Source organism: Syngnathus acus, chromosome 10 (genome assembly GCF_901709675.1).
Source record: "Syngnathus acus chromosome 10, fSynAcu1.2, whole genome shotgun sequence".
NCBI lineage: Eukaryota > Metazoa > Chordata > Actinopteri > Syngnathiformes > Syngnathidae > Syngnathus > Syngnathus acus.
In genome coordinates this window covers 22125365-22144634 of record NC_051095.1, presented here as the reverse complement: position 1 = coordinate 22144634, position 19270 = coordinate 22125365, and the positions used below count along the sequence as shown (strand labels likewise).

Genomic DNA, 19270 nt, shown 5'->3' with positions numbered 1-19270 from the left:
AATCATATTGTCTATGAAAATGTTTATTAACAATAATCATGCATGAAGGACTCATACGTTTAGGTGTAGATTGCAGACAAGGCCACAAAATATAAGAGTGGGTTATCTTAACAACACCATGCATCATTCATGATTCCGCTCAGATGTAGGTAGATCTGAAACTGAGATAAATGTGGAGCCAGATTGGTATAGAAATAATATAATAGTGCATCTGGGTCATGGTACTACCACATATTCTTGAGTTGTACGTGAACGCGTGAAGACTAGAGGAGTTAAGACTCAGTCAACCAGTGTGACTATTCAAACCAGTGCTACATAAAGCTAATGCATGGGTTCTACAGAGGGAGATACTGATGTTCAGAGGTGTAGCAGGATACTCGAGCTTGATAAAGCCAAACTCATTATTATCATTAAGGCATCATACTTTGTGCAATCTTACAATGCATATTCATTCCTATGTTGTAAGATCATCCTAATGCATTTTATACACATTTGTAATTTTCAAATGTTTTTAAATAGGCAATCAAAAAACAGTCACATTGTTTTGAGGAAAATTCCCAGGACTTATTTTTATTAAGAGAATTTCGTAACATAAGAGAGGGACCAGACACCTGCGTTTGTGAGTGCTTTCCAAATTGAAACTATAATAAAAAAAATAAAAATAAAAAAACCCAACCGTTTAAAAAAGCTGACATGATGACGCAGGAGCTGTTTTTTCATGCGCAGGGTCGTTCGTCTAGGACACAGGTCGTAGGCATCACTGTTTCAGGAATGTTTTGCATGTTTGTCTTCCTCTTCCTTATGGGCAACGCGCTTAATTCTTTTTAAAAACACATTTTCAATGAGGAAAAAGAAAGATCATGAGACACAAGCAAAAAGGGAACTCACTCCACATTATGAGGTCTAAAGGAAACGGCCACAACGACATGGCTGAACCGTTAATAAAACATGGGTAGGAAGCTGTACTGCGGGAGAGGAGGGTCTAATCTGCAGAGGGGGTGGAGGGACGAAAAACACAGGAATACACAAGCCACGACAGAGCCAATCGGGCAGGGGACACTTTCTACACCAAACAAGGCTTGAACAATCACGAAATGCCGTTTAAAAAAGATTTTAGTGTTTTTGTCTTGCTTGCAGACACTTGATATGACCCCTGCAAATCTGCAAGGTGCTCCATAATCAGCTTTGCTTTTTGTGCTAAAAATCTGTACTGATACTTATAAAATCATTGATAAAAATATTCCTCTGTTAACAATACGCCTTGGAGGGAAACCATGTGAGAGACTTGAGAGGGGAGATTCAAGGGGAGCGGTTGTAGAGGAGGAACGCTGGGGCAGTGCTGCTACTCTGACTTGGCCTCCTCCTTGGCTTCCTCGGGGGCTTCCTCCACCTGCGGCACAGAACGCATGCAGTATAAAGTATGGTCGCCACCATCGTTTTGACTTTCGGAGTCAGCAGCCAAAGCGTCAGCTCACCTCATTGGTCTTGGCCTCTCCGTTCTCAGAGTGGTTTTCTTCACTGGCCTCTGCCTCGGCGTTTTCCTTTGTCTTCTTGGTCTTCTTGTCTTCTTTCTTGTCATTCACGGCTTTCTCTTTCTGGAAAAGGCCGCAAAACAAGTCGTTGGCTGCATTCGAGTTAAAATGTGAGATGGCTGTGCGCGCGGCCGACCTCTCCTACCTTCGCTGCCTTCTTAACCTTTGGTTCCACCTTAGATGTGGCGGGCTTCTGCGGATATGGGAGGAAGTACAAGTGGCTCAAACAAGTTTTCTTTGTCAATTTTTAAGAGGCACTATAGGTCCTGGGCTACAACCTGTTAAAAGCAGTTGCTACCTCAGTTGCTCATTCTATTGTGATATTGAACCATGAATTTTACAACTTATTTCTACTTCTGAATTCAAAACTACATTGTTCAAATATTGAGTTATTTTAAGTGACGTTGCCTGATATGACAAACATTTGGAAATGCTGCTCTTAACATATTGTCTGATATGGCTCAAAATTATTGTCATCCTTGAGTTTGGAGAAAATACATTGCTTTGCCTTCAATTACAAATGGAAAATTTGTTCAACTCTCAAAGACAGCTGCATATGTGTATCGCGTATAATATTTCTGTTATAACCATTGGTTCTGTTCTCTAAACTTTTGACTGAGCTTTTGAATGGAATCTGAAAATATTATATTTTGCTAACAGTACAATCACAAATAATAGAAACACTGCATGGAAGTTTCAGTAAACATGCACACGCGTGCGCACACACACACATACATATATAACCCCGTTATTCACAATATTTTGTATTTAAAGAACACGAGGCACCAAGTTACATTGGCAACTTTCTATAGTTTTATAATAATGCATCAATCTTTATCGGCATGTAAAAGTGTATCATATTTGATTAGATTCTTTTTTATTTTCGAAAAGGGGGCAGCTTTGTACTTCTTAGTTTATTTATGTGATTCGATGTTGCCCCTTTTACTATTACTATACAATTTACAACTTTTTAAGATGAATGGATATTACCTTTAAAACTGATGGGTTAAAATAAAGCTTTAACTCACGGTAGGCTGTTTTGAACCACGTTTTTTCTAACCAATCCGTTTTAAGCATGCCCTATTTAGACTGCAGTGTTATTTGTGAATGATAAAGTGACACAAATTCAGAAAAAAAAGTTTTACAAGTACAACTTCCTATTTTACCTGATCAGCTATATGCCTGTATATATTTAAATGCTGTTTATCACATGTTAATTAGCCATATTATTTGATGCAAAAAAGTTATTTCTGTATGCGTCCTCTGACCTCTAATGACCTGATCCGGGCTGATCTCCTCTGGGGCTGAAACAGAACACATCAATTCAAGCATGTTGCTTAGTAAACTCGGAACAGTGTGCAGGTGACAAATTTAAAATGACATTTCATGTGTATTTGGATACATTTGTAAATAGAATGCTATTTAACATTCTCAAATCCTCCTTACCTCCTCCTTGTCCTCTGTTTCTCTCTGCAAAACATAAAACAAGAGTTAAACATGGAAACATGAATATGTCTTTATTAAATGCTTGATTAGTGTTTATAACAACAATAAAGTGCCACCAAACGACTTGTGCACTTAATATGATTAGCAACAGGGGTGTTGAGAAAACTTTTTCAAATCATCCCATAACATGAAAGTTGGACAAATAGAGCTGCTTTAAACAATTTAGGGCTGTGAAATATGGCGGCAAAGCGTGGTTGGCGAGAGGGGCTCCGAGAAGTTGAGCACGCGAGCCACTGGAGACACATTTGGAAGGCCGGGGCCGCGCTTGTCCCTTTCACTCCCCCATATCTGCCTCCCATTCAATGCATGCAGCTCAAATTTGAAAGCTGGCGCGGGAGTCTCAGAGAGGGGGGAGGAACTTCGCTAAGCCTCACGGGCGCCTCCCGCAGGCATAGCCACGCCACCGCAGCCATTTGGGACTACGAACAAAGAGAGAAAATATATCATTTTATCCAAACGCGACGTCGAATGTCGGATTTTGCGGCCGAAACGCAAAGTAAAGTCTCCGCAGTATTTTCTGGCGCTACTTTGAAGCGGTTTGGCGGGCAAACGGCGATAAGCGAGCCGTTTGTTCTCGGCTGGCTCGCCGACGAAGGTGCACAAGCGCTGCAAAGCATGGCTGCTGCTGCTGCTTGTGCTTTAACTGCATGGAGAGCCACAGACTTCGAGCTGCATAACGGACAGCGACGGCTTGCGCCGTTCTTTAGGCGTATTGGCGCGGGAAAATATTCATTCCAACACACGAAAAAAATCCTCATTAGAGTTATTTTATGGGGGGAAATTACCGACGACATCCGAACACTATACATTGCGTTATAATTAAATAATGTCTCAGAGGAATGTCTCTCGAGCATTTGCATTGCATTCGCGGACTCGGTAACACTCTAAGAATTTTTCATTTGTTCTAGATTACTCACCTTTCTCCTGGGCATGTTGATCTCTTGGAGGTTTGAACGCAAACACAACTAAAATCAGTTGTTCTCAGTGCATGTGAAGACGAGTGTCTCTCCTATGCTGGCCAGTGTAGTAAACACACAGAAACAGAGAGGCGAGTGGTTGAATGGGGGGAGGGGTGCGGCTAAGCGCTGGATTGACAGCTGCGCCAGCCAATCGCGTGGCGCTATTCGGGCTGCGGAACACTTGGAATTTTGGAGCCGGTGATGGTTAGCGGGTCTGCACGAATGGCTTCTTACAGGGGGCGATGGGAGGACGCCTATGAGAATGAAAGGATTCGAGGACATGTTGGCTGAATGTGTAGTAGACATGATTGTTCAATGAGAGGGGCACTCGTGGAAAACCCGACGTATTCAAGCCCCCACGCCGGGTTTATCCACCGATTCTTCTCCATAAAACAAATAAAACCAATATCCAGCGACAGTGGGCGCTTTTGTCATGAACTGCATTCGTGTTGAGACCAATATGGCGCCCACACCTCTCCTCCCTGACACATTTTGTTTTGTTTGTTTCGGGTTTCCCAAATTCGTTTGAGTGGGAAGGAGTGCGTCGTCTGCTCCAGACGCCTGCAGGGGGCCCACTGAGCCCGTCTCATGAACATGGCTGCCTTCGCCTCTCACTGCTTTTGTGGTGCACGCTCTCAAAAAACTCAAACAAAACAAAATGTCATTCCGGGCGTGTTCTATGAACTGCAACTCATTCGTTCGCCATTTTTCCCCCCTCTAACACATACGCGTGTCGTGCGCATGTGCTATAACGCAAATACTGTACAGCAATGAGGTGACGTCCACAAGCAGACACCCGAGCAGTCTCGCCAGCTTTTATTATTTGCCGTTCTGCAGTTACGTGTCTCCCTGCGACTCGAGGTTATGCACTTCTCACTGCCCGGAATCTCTCGCGAGGGACTTTAAGGGGCGGGGAGGCTAGGAGAGGCGGAGGAGGAATGCAAAGCTCCATCCAGTGCACAAGAGCACGAGTGTTTGTGTGTGCAGTTTGTCTATAACAGAGGATCAAACCTGAGAATTTGGTCGTTTTTTTTTCTCTCTCTTTCACAGCAAATCCTGCACATCAGCCTCCCTTCTTAAGAACAAGAGCAGCAAGAGCCAGCACCCGGGATTGACCATGGTGATCAAAGTATACATAGCGTCCTCCTCCGGGTCCACTTCGGTAAGGGATGTTACATCTTTATTGTGATGTGCGAATATTTGCAGCATCCCTCCCCTCTAAATCCACTCGGAGGGCAGTTGAACCCGAATTGAACTCAGAATTTGCATCAGCATGGAAATGTCTGACCCCTGCTACATGGCCCGTCCTCGTGTTTGTGATATTCTGTGCACTTTTTAGCAGTGTTTAAAAAGTGTTGTTGTAAGAGTACAACTTGCAACACGTTGCTGTCAACTGTTCTACTTCTGCTTATTATGTTTACTAAGTGGTGGCAATGGCAGTTAAAACCAGATTGGAGAACAGGAAATACAGACGGTTGTTAAACATTTGCTGCACATTCCCTGCTTGGAATGGTTTGGATTTGCTGTAGAAACCAGGGGTGTTTAGTTTCAGGCATGCCAATCTCATCTAGAGTGGAAAGGAATGATGGTGATGCAATTCTCCAAGGCCTTTATAGAAGTGCAGCTGCAGAACACAGTTTAAGACATTCTTGATATCTTCTTTATTAGTGACACATTATTTGTGTGCATTAAGGTTTAAACAAGTAATCTTGGGCAGAGCCACTGCCTAAAATGAGCACACATACCATGCAGTCAGCTAAATCACACACCCTACCTTTCTTAAATGCTTATATTCTGGTTAAATCACCACAAGAGGTCTTAGTTTAACTATCCTGTATGCTTCATATTGTAATTGCTGTAATAGAACATGTTGCCATTGTGTTTGTCACCTAATTTAGTTACATGACGGGCTAACACATGAGAACTACCTCTCACTATGATGCAGTGTGCTTTATTACCGCTGCAAACTACAAGTAGAACAATCACACACACTAAAGACAATGTTATAAATGAGCACATTTCTGTATTTTCTTTGAAAAGAAATCAAATTGGATTGTGTACCCAATGAGAGCATGTTTTAGCTTTTTTAAAGCATCTGCCAGTATCATTCAGTGTTGTCATCTTTTCAGTTTACTTAACTAACAAGCCCTTGTCAAGGGGTTTACTTCACCTTAAGATGTACTTTCACTTTCACTGTCACACAGAGCCTCTTTTCAGCTGCACTTATGTGCCTTTATTGCCCTTACAGTAAATTATTAGTAAAGACTCTGCGGTGGTCAGAAAGGACAGAACCAGTCAACAACTCAGAGACACATTTGCTGTATCAGCGTTGATTCTGATCTGTTTTGAGCAGTCAGGAGTAACAGAGCCTTATAAATGTGCCACAACAAACTGGTATATCAGCTCACATTGCAGCTTAATTGTCTTTTTCTAGTCATTTCCGGCTGTTTGTTGGGAAATCATCCTTGTTTAGAGCATGCTCTATATGAAATTATGTGAAATGGCTGACAGTTCTAGCAGAAACCTTCACTCCTCAATAAGTCCCAGCTTCATGCAAGAAAAATTCCACAAATTCATTCCACTAAGTGGCCCAAGCTGATGTTTGCTAATAGAGAACAGCTAAACCACTAGGACTGTATTTTTAGTGTGTTTTTGAGCTAGAAAAATACTTCAAATTATTTGTATAAATCCGATGGTTGAAGGCAGGGTATTTGTCGCCCGAGGCAACTTCCAAAAACGGCGCCCCCACCACCACCAATTTATCTTTGAAGTTCAAAGATAACTTGGAAATTGGTGGTCCGAATGAAAGCGCTGGAGTGGTCGGCAAAAAATGCCGGGGCGGAATTTTTCACCTGATGATTTTGCCGCCCCCTAGATTTTGTCGACTTAGGCGGCTGCCTAGCTCGCCTAACAGTACCTGGTTGAAGGGCATTTTTTATGGCCACAGTTCAACAATACACCGCATTTTTATTGCACTAGTAGTTTACAGTGGGCAGAACTGTAATGCACAATGAGAGATGTCTCTAACATTGGCCCTCTTTGATTTGGACCTATCTATTAAAGTAAAAATACTATTACGAACATCACTTTCAATCGTAGCTAATGAAATATCTAGGCCCCCGTGTTAGATGTGTGATCAAATTAGCACTTGCATAGTTCAATGATGTTGTGTGATGTCCATATGTATGTATTATCTTGTTTAGTTGTGTCTTGAACCTACAAGTATTTATCAATATAGCACTAAAACATGGTCTGTGTGGTTCAAATGGCACAATTAGTATATGCATCATTGCAGCGTAATATGTGAGTCCAGCATAAATGCACCTGGCCAATACTTTCTTGATGACACCCGTCACCAAATAGTGGTGGAGCAGTTCCAGATCAGCATCATAAAACTGGACAACTTTATTTTATTAAAAAAAAAAAAAAACTTACTATCAGAAACAAGAAGAGCAGAATGTATCTGAATTGGATCAAGACTTAATGCACACAGCAAAATGGGAACAAAACGAATGATCTATCACTATTGTAGTGTACTGATTTGCCTTTAGTCAGGTAATTGATTCCAATTGCACACAAGTGTGCAAGCCCCTTCTAAACTCCTCCCTGTGACACCTTGGGGTAACCAAAGGTCAGCACAGGAAACTAACGCCAAGAAAGAAAAAACACGACAGCAATGGAAAATGACACACCATCACACTACAAGCACCATGTTTGACTGTTGTACAATGATCTTTTTCTGAAATGTTGCATGACATTTATGTCAGATGTACACCTTTCAAGAAATTCAACATTCATCTCGTCAATCCATAGAGTAAATGCCCATATAACTTGACAATCCTTCAAATCTTTTGTATTTTAACATTCAAATACTTTTTCACAGCACTGTACTGTATGTGTCACTAGAAATGCAAATAGGTATAAGATGTATGCATCAAACTGGAACATATGTATTGGTGAACAAATTCTACCACCCTTAACCCCAGATAATCAGTGGTCTACCTGTAAAGTGACATCCTCTTTCCACCACAGTATAACTGCTCAACAAGGAATAGAAACACTGTATTTCTCAAAGGTCCTTGGGAGTTTTTTATCCCCACAACACTTGTTATTGTTTGCTAGACATTTTCAATCATATCCTGCTGTGTATCTTTACTGCCTACTCCAAGTACAAACTGTAGCCACAGAGATAAGGTTTACACTGTGAATACGGTACGTGCGTTGTACATATCCACAATATTTGTGTGGCTCTCTAGCTCTGTATTCTTCCCAGAGTTTGTACGACAGATATTGTGTAGTTTTAGGGGAGGGAGTCTATCAAAAGCTGTTACTGTTGTACTGCTGACTGAGGTCATGCTTAGGTGGAGGCTACTGGCTGCTGTCAAACCTCAAGCAAGACTATCTTTGAGCGCACAAATCAGATTTCCATAAATCAAGGCCAAACTATAATCACTTGAATACATACAGCCAGTCGCACATGCACATCCAGTGGCTTGACGTGGCTTCTAAAAACAAACATCTATACATATCTTTTTTTTTTCCATAAGCATTTGCATTTGTCTGTGAAGAATTTGACAAAAAAATTGTGTCTTGTATTTGAGCTAAATTCACTGTGACCCTCAGCCTAATCTGTATTGCGGGCTATTGATTTGAACTTGTGCTACAGTTAATCTAATCAGTCTCTTGCCTAGCTGCTGTTAATGACTGACCCTTTTTAAGGATTGATCCGACTTGAATCTAATTTCACTTCCTTGACCACACAGCACTCACATGCTGGTAATGACGAGGCTGCTATTGATTATAAAAGAGGAATCTTCTCTCACGGCTATACAGTGATCCCTCGCTACTTCGCGTTTCGTTTATAGCGGGTTCTCTACATCGTGGATTTTTTTTCCAAATAAAAACAACATTTAAAAGTCAAAATAAAACTTCTAAATTGAGGAAACATGTGTTAGGACAATGTAGTATTGCTCCAAATGTTCGTTTACATTCCTACAGAAGTCTGTTTTCGTGTGTTAGCACGATCGCGAATTAGCATCTTTCCGCTAACTCGTTAGCCTGCCCAGTACTTCTTGTTGGTGACCGTACTTCGCGGATTTCACTTATCGCGGGTGGTTTTTGGAACCAATTATCCGTGATAAACGAGGGATTACTGTATACCAAAATAAGGCCTAGAGAATTTTACTGGTATGTTCTGGCTCCAGACTGACAATTTTTATCCCCAGAATAATTGAGGGGCCCATTGAAACTAAAGAATCTTATAATATTCCCGTGATTATAAGTGGCAGAAAGTCAGCTAAACAACTGAGAAGAAATAATTTTAGCCAGAGATGGGACCAAGTCACACATGTGCAAGTCTCAAGTGAGTCTCAAATCTTAACCTTCAAGTCTCAAGTAAGTCCCAAGTCATGTTTTTCTTGGGCAAGTCAAGTCAAGTCCTTAAATAGGTCAAGTCAAGTCCAAGTCAAGTCCTTAAATAGGTCAAGTCCAAGTCAAGTCACCTTATTATTGCAATTTTACCCGCAGAATCTGATCTTAGTAACGTGAAAAGACAAGATATAAGTACCTTTAAGTAACCATCATTGTCCAATGTGTCTAACCTGTTTAAAAAATATGACAATAATTTGGATTTGCACTGTAATTACTGATATTCAGTAAAATACACCATGGAATCAAACAAAAAAGAAATTACCTCATACAATGATTGACAGCTCAATCTAAACAAATGAACGTCTGCCGACAGTGTCTGACACATTTGAGTTGCAAATATGAAAAAATAATCTGAAAGAAATCTGAAAGAAGAAACACATTAAAGAGCATTAGAAACATTTTATGTTTCATCTGTAACATCTGGAGACACCAGAGCTCTATAAACTTCAAACGGACAAAGTTTGAAGTTGTCGTCTGGCTGTCTGAAATGTTTCTGTAGCATATCTTGCACTGTGCTGTTCGTCTTTTGCCTCGCGGTACTGCTCCCGCTGACATGTTTGTGCATGTCTGATATAAAGGGGCGTGATTCTCCAATAAACACGTTAGGTAGGTAGAGAGGGCACGACTGATTGATTGACAGGGTAACGATCCAATCATGACAACGCCATTCTCAGCCTGCGCTCCTACCGTGTTATCGATATTACTTTTTTAAATGTATTATTAATTTTATATTCAAACTGAAAACATAAACTAAATAACACTGAAGTCATTCAAGTCATCGTGTCTCAAGTCAAGTCAAGTCCCGAGTCTTTAACTTCCAAGTCCAAGTCGAGTCTCAAGTTTTTTTATTTTTGTCAAGTCAAGTCACAAGTCATCAAAACAGCGACTCAAGTCGACTCGAGTCCAAGTCACAGTGACTCGAGTCCCCATCTCTGATTTTAGCACTACTAACCTAGGTTTTTAAGTTTTTAACTTGGTCAGTCTCTGAACAAGCCAGTGTCTTTTTCCAGAATGGTTTCTACCTGACCAAATTAAACATGTATTCTTTGTCAGTCACAGTCTGGTCCAAAACACGAGAACGCTAGCGCTTTTAAATGTTAGGTCTTTTCATCATTTTTGATCAATGATTTTATTACCAAGCACAAGCTTGATTTTCTGTTTTCAGCCTTGGTTAGGTCAAGATAATAGCGCAGCAGTACTTATCGAGTCAACACCTCCAAACTTCAGTTTCATGAGTGAAGCCAGAATTCATAAGTGAGGAGAGTTAATAATCTCCAATGCAAGAAATTATTCTATGGATAGTTTGACTGTTTTAAATATGTTGCTCTTCAGGTCACATTCTCCTATCCAAGTCAAGTCAAGTCAAGTTTATTTGTATAGCCCTAAATCACAAGCAGTCTCAAAGGGCTTCACATAGACAAAAATTGACAATTATTCTCAAAGCATCCCCTGATCTTAAGCTCCCAAAAGGGCAAGGAAAAACTCAAAACCCCTGCCCGGGGAAAATGAGAAACCTTGAGAAGGGACCACAGATGGAAGGATCCCCCTTTCAGGATCACCAGGTTGTAATGGATGCAGAGAGGGCACAAATAATACATAATATGAAAATCAAAAGTAGATGTCCAAGTCAGAGCGAAGGGCTGCCAGAGGAGCCCTCTGCTATCCTGGCTGTGGAGGTTGAGCTGCAGTTCCCCCAACCTGAATTAGCCCACAAGAATCCAGATAGCCGCTGTCAGCTTGGGTGCCACCTAACCACCTCCCCGGCCGGGGAGAGGGGGGGGAGAGAAAACAAAACAAACTCCGGCCGAATCGGCCACTCCAAGTTAGTTAAAGGCCATGTCATAGAAATGTGTCTTTAAACGTGTCTTAAATGTTTCTACTGAGGTAGCAGTCCTAATATCCATTGGGAGGGCATTCCAAAGCTCTGGAGCCCGGATAGAAAATGCTCTAGACCCTGCAGACACTTTCTTGGCCCTCGGTGTCGCTAAAAGGGTAGCGTTTTGCGAACGAAGGTTACGAGACGGAGCATAAGGAACAACTAGGTCGACGAGACAACATTTATAACTATTTTCAGACAACCGAAATACAACAGAGTTTTTCAATGACTTTTCAATGATGTTGTCGATTGTGTGCATTGATTTTCACTATGTTGTAATGGTGGGTGATTTTAACACTCATTTTGACAATCTGAAAGATGGAAATACCAAAGAGCTCTTGAACCTCTGGGACAATTTGGATTTCTTTCAATAAGTCACAGATTCAATGCATAACAAGGACCACATCCATCCATCCATCCATCCATCCATCCATCCATCCATCCATCCATCCATCCATCCAGCCATCCATCCATCCATCCATCCATCCATCCATCCATCCATCCATCTTCTATACCGCTTGTCCCCACAGGGGTCGCGGGCGTGCCGGAGCCTATCCCAGCAGTCATCGGGCAGTAGGCGAGGACACCCTGAACTGGTTGCCAGCCAATCGCAGAGCACAGAGATGAACAAGCATCCACACTCGCACTCACACCTACAGGCAATTTGGAGTGCTCAATCAGCCTACCATACATGTTTTTGCAATGTGAGAAGAAACCGGAGTTCCCGGAGGAAACCCACGCAGGCACGGGGAGAACATGCAAACTCCACACAGGGAGGACCGGAGGTGGAATTGAACCTGCACCCTCCGAACTGTGACACGGACGTGCTAACCAGTGCGTCACAGAGCCCACAAGGGCCACATATTGGATCTAATTATTTCCAGAAGTTTCAATATTTCTGAGGTTGAAGTGTCTGATATTGTCTGATTTTTACTATTTTATTGAAAACAAATGCCCATGCTAATTTGAACGCAGGTGGAGCAGAGGTAATTAGAAAGCGTTATATTCACTCAGGCTTTTACAGCATCACCAAGCCTGCCCTCAGCTTCTCTTGATGACCTTGTAAATGCTTTTAATTCAGAGACCTGAGTCCTTACAATCACTGCGAAATAGACCACATGTCTTCAAATAATTACACCGGCTTCCAGTAAGTCAAAGAATTTATGTTAAAATCAGCGACCTCGCCTCTCGGCGAAAATTAGCTAAAGGATATTTGACCCATACAGGATAAACGGTGGTCGACTAGATAGCACATTCACGTCACAGTGCAGAGGTTGTGGGTGTAACACTGGTTAGCATGTCTGCCTCACAGTTCAGAGGTACAGGGTTCGATCCAGATCTGGCCTTCTTGTGTGGAGGTTGCATGTTCTCCCTGTGACAACACATTGAAAAGCAATTGATTACCAATCTACAATTGACATATTCACTTAAGTGCTTTTAAAACTTTTGCCTACCAAGTATTTATTCTAATAAAACATGGCATCTAGGTGCACTCGTGAGCGCGTCCGCCTCACAGTGCGGAGATTGTAGGTGTGTGTGGCCTTCCTGTGTGGAGTGTTCATGTTTTCCCCCTGCTTGCGTGGGTTTTCTTTAGATCCTCCGGTTTCTTCCCACATTTCAATAACATGCATGATAGGTTGATAGAGCACTCTAAATTGCCTGTAGGCATGAGTGTGGATGGTTGTTTGTCTCTGTGTGCCCTACGATTGGTTGGCAACCAGATCAGGCTGTCCCCGCCTTCTGCCCAGAGTCAAGTAAGATAGGCACCAGCACGCCTGCGACCCTCGTGAGAACAAGCGGTACAGAAAATGGATGGATGGATGGATGGATGGATGGATGGATGGATGGATGGATGGATGGATGGATGGATGGATGGATGGATGGATGGATGGATGGATGGATGGATGGATGGATGGATGGATGGATGGATGGATGGATGGATCTGACCCACATTCAGCTGTCCTTCTATGGGCCAAAGCTTTCTTCAAATATTGAAGAATTTTTCTTTTTGTTCCACCAAAAGCACTTGTGATGTTAACTGATTGTCTTCAAAGTCATCTTGGTGAATATTTTTGTTTGTGTCCTTTAATAGTTGTATAAATTACTCACTGTTGCTATTGATTTGCTTGAGATGCAAAACATAAATCTATTCATTATTCTTCTCTACATTCAGACACATTTCCCAAAAAATGGTGACGGCAAAATGCAATGGCATGAGCGGAATGACCTGCATCAGCAGTCTTCATTCTCTGGGTATTAGAAACTTATGACCCATTTCTAGATGAACAATACGATGTGCGTTCTACATTTTCATGGGCCCATTCTCAGTGTTATTTGCATCTCTAGCTAGTAGCTACATTGTGATTTCTTTCTTTTTCTGAAAGCATTTAGGTTTGTCATCAAAAGATGAACATGACCCAAGAGTTGAGTCCAAAGAAGTTTCCCTTTTTACACGCCAATTGCTCCAATACATTCGTTTTTATTGTAAAGACTGATCTGAAAAAAAATAAAATGAGTGGATTTAAAAAAGGTGTTATCTTCAAAGTCGCATATCTGATTCAAAAGTAGGTACCGTATTTTCCGCCCTAAAAGGCGCACCTAAAAACCTAAAATTTTCTCAAAAGCCGACAGTGCGCCTTATAGGCCAGTGCGCCTTATATATGGATCAACTGATGAATTTGTTGATCCATACTGGTTGTACACAGTGCTCTGCCAAAATGTTTCAGTACGTTTTAGTACGACTAGTAAATTACAAGGTCGCATCGCTTCCCAGCATTACGGCAACTGTAGTCAGGGGGCGTCACCGAATAGCTGTTGTACCCGCGAGGCTATTTCATGTCAAAATAGGCTGCTCTGTTAATGTTTCGAGTAAATCTACGGATCGATATGGAAGGGAAACATAGGTAAGTAGTACCAATGCGTTAGATCGAACTTTAGTCAGTTCTGATCATTTTATAGGAGATCGTTTGAGAAACGCGATTGTTTACACTTTGCTGAGGCTCATGGGAGATTGCGAGCTGAGGCTCGTGAGACTTTGCGGATGGCTAATGCTATTGCGATAGCTGCTATACGTACCAGGCTATTTCATGTCAAAATAGGCTGCTCTGTTAATGTTTCGAGTAAATCTACGGATCGATATGGAAGGGAAACATAGGTAAGTAGTACCAATGCGTTAGATCGAACTTTAGTCAGTTCCGATCATTTTATAAGAGATCGTTTGAGAAACGCGATTGTTTACACTTTGCTGAGGCTCATGGGAGATTGCGAGCTGAGGCTCGTGAGACTTTGCGGATGGCTAATGCTATTGCGATAGCTGCTATACGTACCAGGCTATTTCATGTCAAAATAGGCTGCTCTGTTAATGTTTCGAGTAAATCTACGGATCGATATGGAAGGGAAACATAGGTAAGTAGTACCAATGCGTTAGATCGAACTTTAGTCAGTTCCGATCATTTTATAGGAGATCGTTTGAGAAACGCGATTGTTTACACTTTGCTGAGGCTCATGGGAGATTGCGAGCTGAGGCTCGTGAGACTTTGCGGATGGCTAATGCTATTGCGATAGCTGCTATACGTACCAGGCTATTTCATGTCAAAATAGGCTGCTCTGTTAATGTTTCGAGTAAATCTACGGATCGATATGGAAGGGAAACATAGGTAAGTAGTACCAATGCGTTAGATCGAACTTTAGTCAGTTCTGATCATTTTATAGGAGATCGTTTGAGAAACGCGATTGTTTACAGAGGGCTCGTTGGTTATTGGCTAGTGGATGCATACCGCAACCCTAGTCAACCTCAGTTTGATGCAGTATAGCTTCTATTTTATGCGCCTTATAATCCGGTGCGCCTTATATATGGACAAAGTTTTAAAATGGGCCGTTCATTGAAGGTGCGCCTTATAACCCGGTGCGCCTTTTAGGGCGGAAAATACGGTACTTTGAAATAAAAGTTGAAATGTTGATCTCATCACACATTAAAACTGATGTTAAACACTAAAATAAAAGACAAATGCCTCACTCATTGCAGTAATTTTATAGGTGAGTGTAAGTATGGAACTTACGTGAAAGGTAAATCACAATCATGACAACAGAAAAAGAATTAAGTTGTTCATCACCACACCAAAATCTTGCCAGTCAGTTTTCTTGCATTTTGAATCATTGGGGACATCTTTCCTTTTAATCAAACTATGCATAACGTACGTGAGTGTGTGTGCGCGTGCGTGCGTGTGTGTGTGTTGTCAACTTGCAGCAGACCTTATTTGGCTCCTGTTTGACTGGTTACCTCCTCTCAAGATCCAGAGAAGCTTTTGTTTCCGTCTGGCCTTGTAGGGCCATCCTCCCTCTTACATGCACCTATCAAGGCCCTATTGGACAAGACACTCAAACACACATCCGTGTCGGAGGCAGGGCTAAAACACAGAATGACAAAAGGACCTGCTTTTTCTTGTAAAATGATCGCTTTGCCTCCAGTCAAATGAAATATACATTATCAGTGGTTTAAGTGTTTATTTTCCTTTCCTTCTAAATACATGCTTATAGACAACCACAATGTGTCCTGACTGAAACCTTGATTTTCTCATACATTTCAATACGCAAGTGGAAAAAATAAAAACAAAATGTTAGTCAGTAGTGGGAGGTCTGTTGACTTGCAAGCTACTTCCTGATGTGAGTCTGAAGGCTGTTGACATTTCCATCGATGTGACTCAAATTGAGAGAATATATGTGTATATTGCATCTGCACGAATATCAGGATCCTCACAACCCTTCTAAAAAGTTTTGTTTTTTTGCATGATGCAATCAGCATTGTGCTTTCATAATTCGTGTACTTTCCCCAGTGGCCCTCACTTAAGCAAATTCCAGTTTGGTCAACCCTTTTACACAACAAAAGAATGCTTCTTTTTCCTATAGAGCTTTCAGGTCGTCTTAATGGGGAAAACATGGTTAACTAAGGTTAAAAAATAAGAAAATGAAATAAAATATTGATATCTCAAATATTTTGAACACAAAGAGTTTTAATATTTTAGAATTATTTATCACACAGTGAACAGGTTGTGTGTTTTGTTTCACAGTAAAGAGGAAGTGTGTATTTTTTATTTTTTTTTGCAGACCCATGACCGTTTAGTCAAACCAAACTGTTCCATTTCCTCAAATGTCTCCTCTCAGTTGACACATGACTAACTGACCCCCTTTATACCTCTACCACTTCCCTCCAACAGATTAAAAAGCAGCAGCAGGATGTGATGGGCTTCCTGGCAGCCAATAAAATCGGATTTGAGGAGTGTGACATCGCAGCTAACGAGGACAACAGGAAGTGGATGCGAGAGAACGTTCCGGAGGAGTCACGGCCGGCCACGGGGAACCCTCTTCCGCCACAAATATTTAATGAAAGCAAATATTGTGGGGTGAGATAGAAACAAAATGCTTTGAATTGTCATCATTGGAGATGTACACTGTTTACATTACTAATAGCCACGTAGAGGGGCAAAAGTTACCTATGAAAGTTACCTTAATGATTACAATGGTTACACACAGATTCTTCCTTCCTTCCTTCCTTCCTTCCTTCCTTCCTTCCTTCCTTCCTTCCTTCCTTCCTTCCTTCCTTCCTTCCTTCCTTCCTTCCTTCCTTCCTTCCTTCCTTCCTTCCTTCCTTCCTTCCTCCTTTTATGCTTCCTTATTTCCCTTCCTTGTTTCATCTTGTCTTTGCTTCCTTGTTTCCTTACTTTATTCCATCCTAGTTTCCTTGCATACGCACTTCTTTGAATCCTTAACTTCTAGTTTCCTTGCTTTCTTTTTTGTTTCCTTGTTTCCTTAAGCCCTTATCCTACTGAACTGTGAAGATTTGCAGGTGTTTTCAAAGGTTGTGAATGTTCCCTTATGCATTTTTTATATTTTAAAATCCATCCATCCATTATCCGTAGCGCCTGTCCCCACGGGGGTAGCGAGCGTGCTGAATCTTATCCAAGCAGTCAGGGGACACCCTGAACCGGTTGCCAGCCAATCGCAGGGCACACAGAGACAAACAACCATCCGCACTCACGCTCACACCTATGGGCAATTTGAGTGCTCAATCAGTCTACCAAGCATGCTTTTGGGATGTGGGAGGACACCGTAGTTCCCGGGGAAAATCCACGCAGGCACGGGGAGAACATGCAAACTCCTCACAGGGAGGGCCGGAGGTGGAATCAAACCCGTAACCTCTGAAGTGTGAGGCGGACGTGCTAACCAGTGCGTCACCGTGCCACCTATATTTTAAAAGAAAAGCCAAAAATTACATATTAATTTTTGTTTTCCTCTTATTTCCTCATTATTTGACGGATTGAACTTGGAACATGGAAAAAAATCCAATTTAAAACTGTCCATCCTCATTCTACGATTTACACTTTTGTGAAAATTCCAAATAAAAGCCAGAAATGTCTAGATATATTTTACTACTTTCTACATTTTTTGACAGATTCAACCCATTCCACCTTTGACCTCTTACGCTCATTCCAGGTCATTATAGTAGTATGTATATAAATTCATGTCTATATCATTCCAAATCATTCCTCGGTTTTTCATTCAGTCTCTTCCAGACTTTTCCAGAAATTGCATTCTCTAGTTAACAGTATTATCTTTTATATGTCTCTGTTTTATATTTTTTATTTTTTTACTTTAAGTTTTCATTCCTAGGAGGGGAGAAGATGTCTTTTAAGTGGCCATTCTTTCTCTTTCCTTGCTTTTCAGAACTATGAGGCCTTCTTCGATGCCAGAGAGGACAATGCAGTGTATGCATTTCTCGGTCTGACTGCTCCCCCAGGATCAAAGGTAAAATTTTAGTAAGCCCTCATGAATGCCTTGCTTTCGTCGCTCTTCTCTTTCATTTTCAGACAAGGCTGTGATCCTTACTATTAAGAAAACAATTTCATCCCACATTTTTCTGACATGTCATCCAAGCATGGCTCATTTGCTTCTGCACAATGGCGTCTCCCTGCATCTATCTTGATAGCAAATGCAGGAAAGTGTGCTTGTTATAGAAGGAGTTTCACCTTTCATGTAGAAGGGATATACTTATCAGTATGAACATCACTCTCACACTGTCCTCTCTTTCCATGTGTGTTTCTTTGCAGGAGGCTGAGGCTCTTTTGAAGAAAGCACAACAATAGTATTCACATTTAAAGATATACTTGGGCCTAGTACCTACATGAAAAATGTTGCTCTTCATGTTTCATTTTTTTACAATTCTTTCATTAATTGTGCCTTGTCATCGTGAAATGAGGTACAACAAAAGAAAACAATGTTCTGCTTATCAAGACTGTCCAGTGCTTCCTCAACCTCTAGTCTGTTAGCGTATTGGTCTGTCCGTTTGGCATGATTAAAAGATGTGCAATGTAGCGTTCCCATGTAGACATCCTTGTGTACAATGTCATGTGCATGTCAGACTCATCATAATAGGAGTGATTATTAAAAGGTCTTAAATCTTGAATTAGTGAAACATTTTCATTTGTACTGTTCTGTAATTGCTGAAAGTTGACAAAAGCAACTTCAGCAACTTCCCATGTTTTCATGTTTATGTATATTTCCTTCAAACTGTCTTAGAGCTCTTTTAACAGCAAACTTTTTCTATAAGAAAATACTATATGTTTAGCAATTGGACTTAAGGCAGTGATGTGACGATTTTATTTGCTGTTTGATTGTTTTTTTTAGATGAGTGGAACTGTTTTTATGTAAGCTTCCTGTTTTCTATTGTGTTGGAGAATGTTAGTTATCTTTCCCAACCTTAAATAAAATGCTTAACTACAACCACATGTCTGTATCTTCCTAATTGCTTTGATAATCAATGAGGCACATTAGAATGTGAGTATGCACTTGTTAAGGTCAAACATTTCTGGACAATCTGTCACTCAGTTGTAGTTTATTTCAAATGTGTTTTATGGGGTTCAGGTCAGTTATTCTCCATTGTTTCGCAAAAATAGGTACCTACCTAATGTAGA

General features: G+C 41.2%; 2 protein-coding genes across 3 annotated transcripts; one reads left to right on the top strand and one right to left on the bottom strand.

Moving 5' to 3' along the window:
* Window positions 1–542: 542 nt before the first annotated feature.
* hmgn6 (high mobility group nucleosome binding domain 6) lies at window positions 543–4111 on the bottom strand. Of its 2 annotated transcripts, none has more exons than XM_037261467.1 (6): window positions 3956–4111; window positions 2979–3002; window positions 2801–2836; window positions 1678–1722; window positions 1476–1595; window positions 543–1390 (listed from the first exon to the last, which is right to left on the bottom strand). In XM_037261467.1, exons 1-6 carry the CDS (start codon window positions 3968–3970, stop codon window positions 1343–1345), a joined length of 288 nt encoding a protein of 95 aa, XP_037117362.1. In that variant the 5' UTR covers window positions 3971–4111; the 3' UTR covers window positions 543–1342. The 2 variants fall into 2 exon arrangements, with proteins under 2 accessions (XP_037117362.1, XP_037117361.1); XM_037261466.1 differs by having other exon boundaries at window positions 1678–1725; window positions 3956–4110.
* An 807-nt stretch (window positions 4112–4918) lies between these two features.
* On the top strand, window positions 4919–19082 carry sh3bgrl (SH3 domain binding glutamate-rich protein like). The gene is made up of 4 exons (XM_037261465.1): window positions 4919–5159; window positions 16517–16702; window positions 18024–18104; window positions 18407–19082. The coding sequence occupies exons 1-4, from the start codon at window positions 5115–5117 to the stop codon at window positions 18440–18442; spliced, it is 348 nt and encodes a 115-aa protein (XP_037117360.1). The 5' UTR covers window positions 4919–5114; the 3' UTR covers window positions 18443–19082.
* The last annotated feature ends 188 nt before the right edge of the window (window positions 19083–19270 follow it).

Bases quoted from the DNA above. Each gene is read 5' to 3' on its own strand.
- hmgn6 (XM_037261466.1), bottom strand. The intron at 1,726-2,800 runs GTCAGAGGACGC...CCATATCCGCAG, and splicing joins CCCGGATCAGGTCATTAGAG to AAGCCCGCCACATCTAAGGT. The intron at 1,391-1,475 runs GTGAGCTGACGC...TCTGTGCCGCAG, and splicing joins GAGAGGCCAAGACCAATGAG to GTGGAGGAAGCCCCCGAGGA.
- sh3bgrl (XM_037261465.1), top strand. From the start codon at position 5,115: ATGGTGATCAAAGTATACATAGCGTCCTCCTCCGGGTCCACTTCG. The intron at 16,703-18,023 runs GTGAGATAGAAA...CTTGCTTTTCAG, and splicing joins ATGAAAGCAAATATTGTGGG to AACTATGAGGCCTTCTTCGA. The intron at 18,105-18,406 runs GTAAAATTTTAG...GTTTCTTTGCAG, and splicing joins CTGCTCCCCCAGGATCAAAG to GAGGCTGAGGCTCTTTTGAA.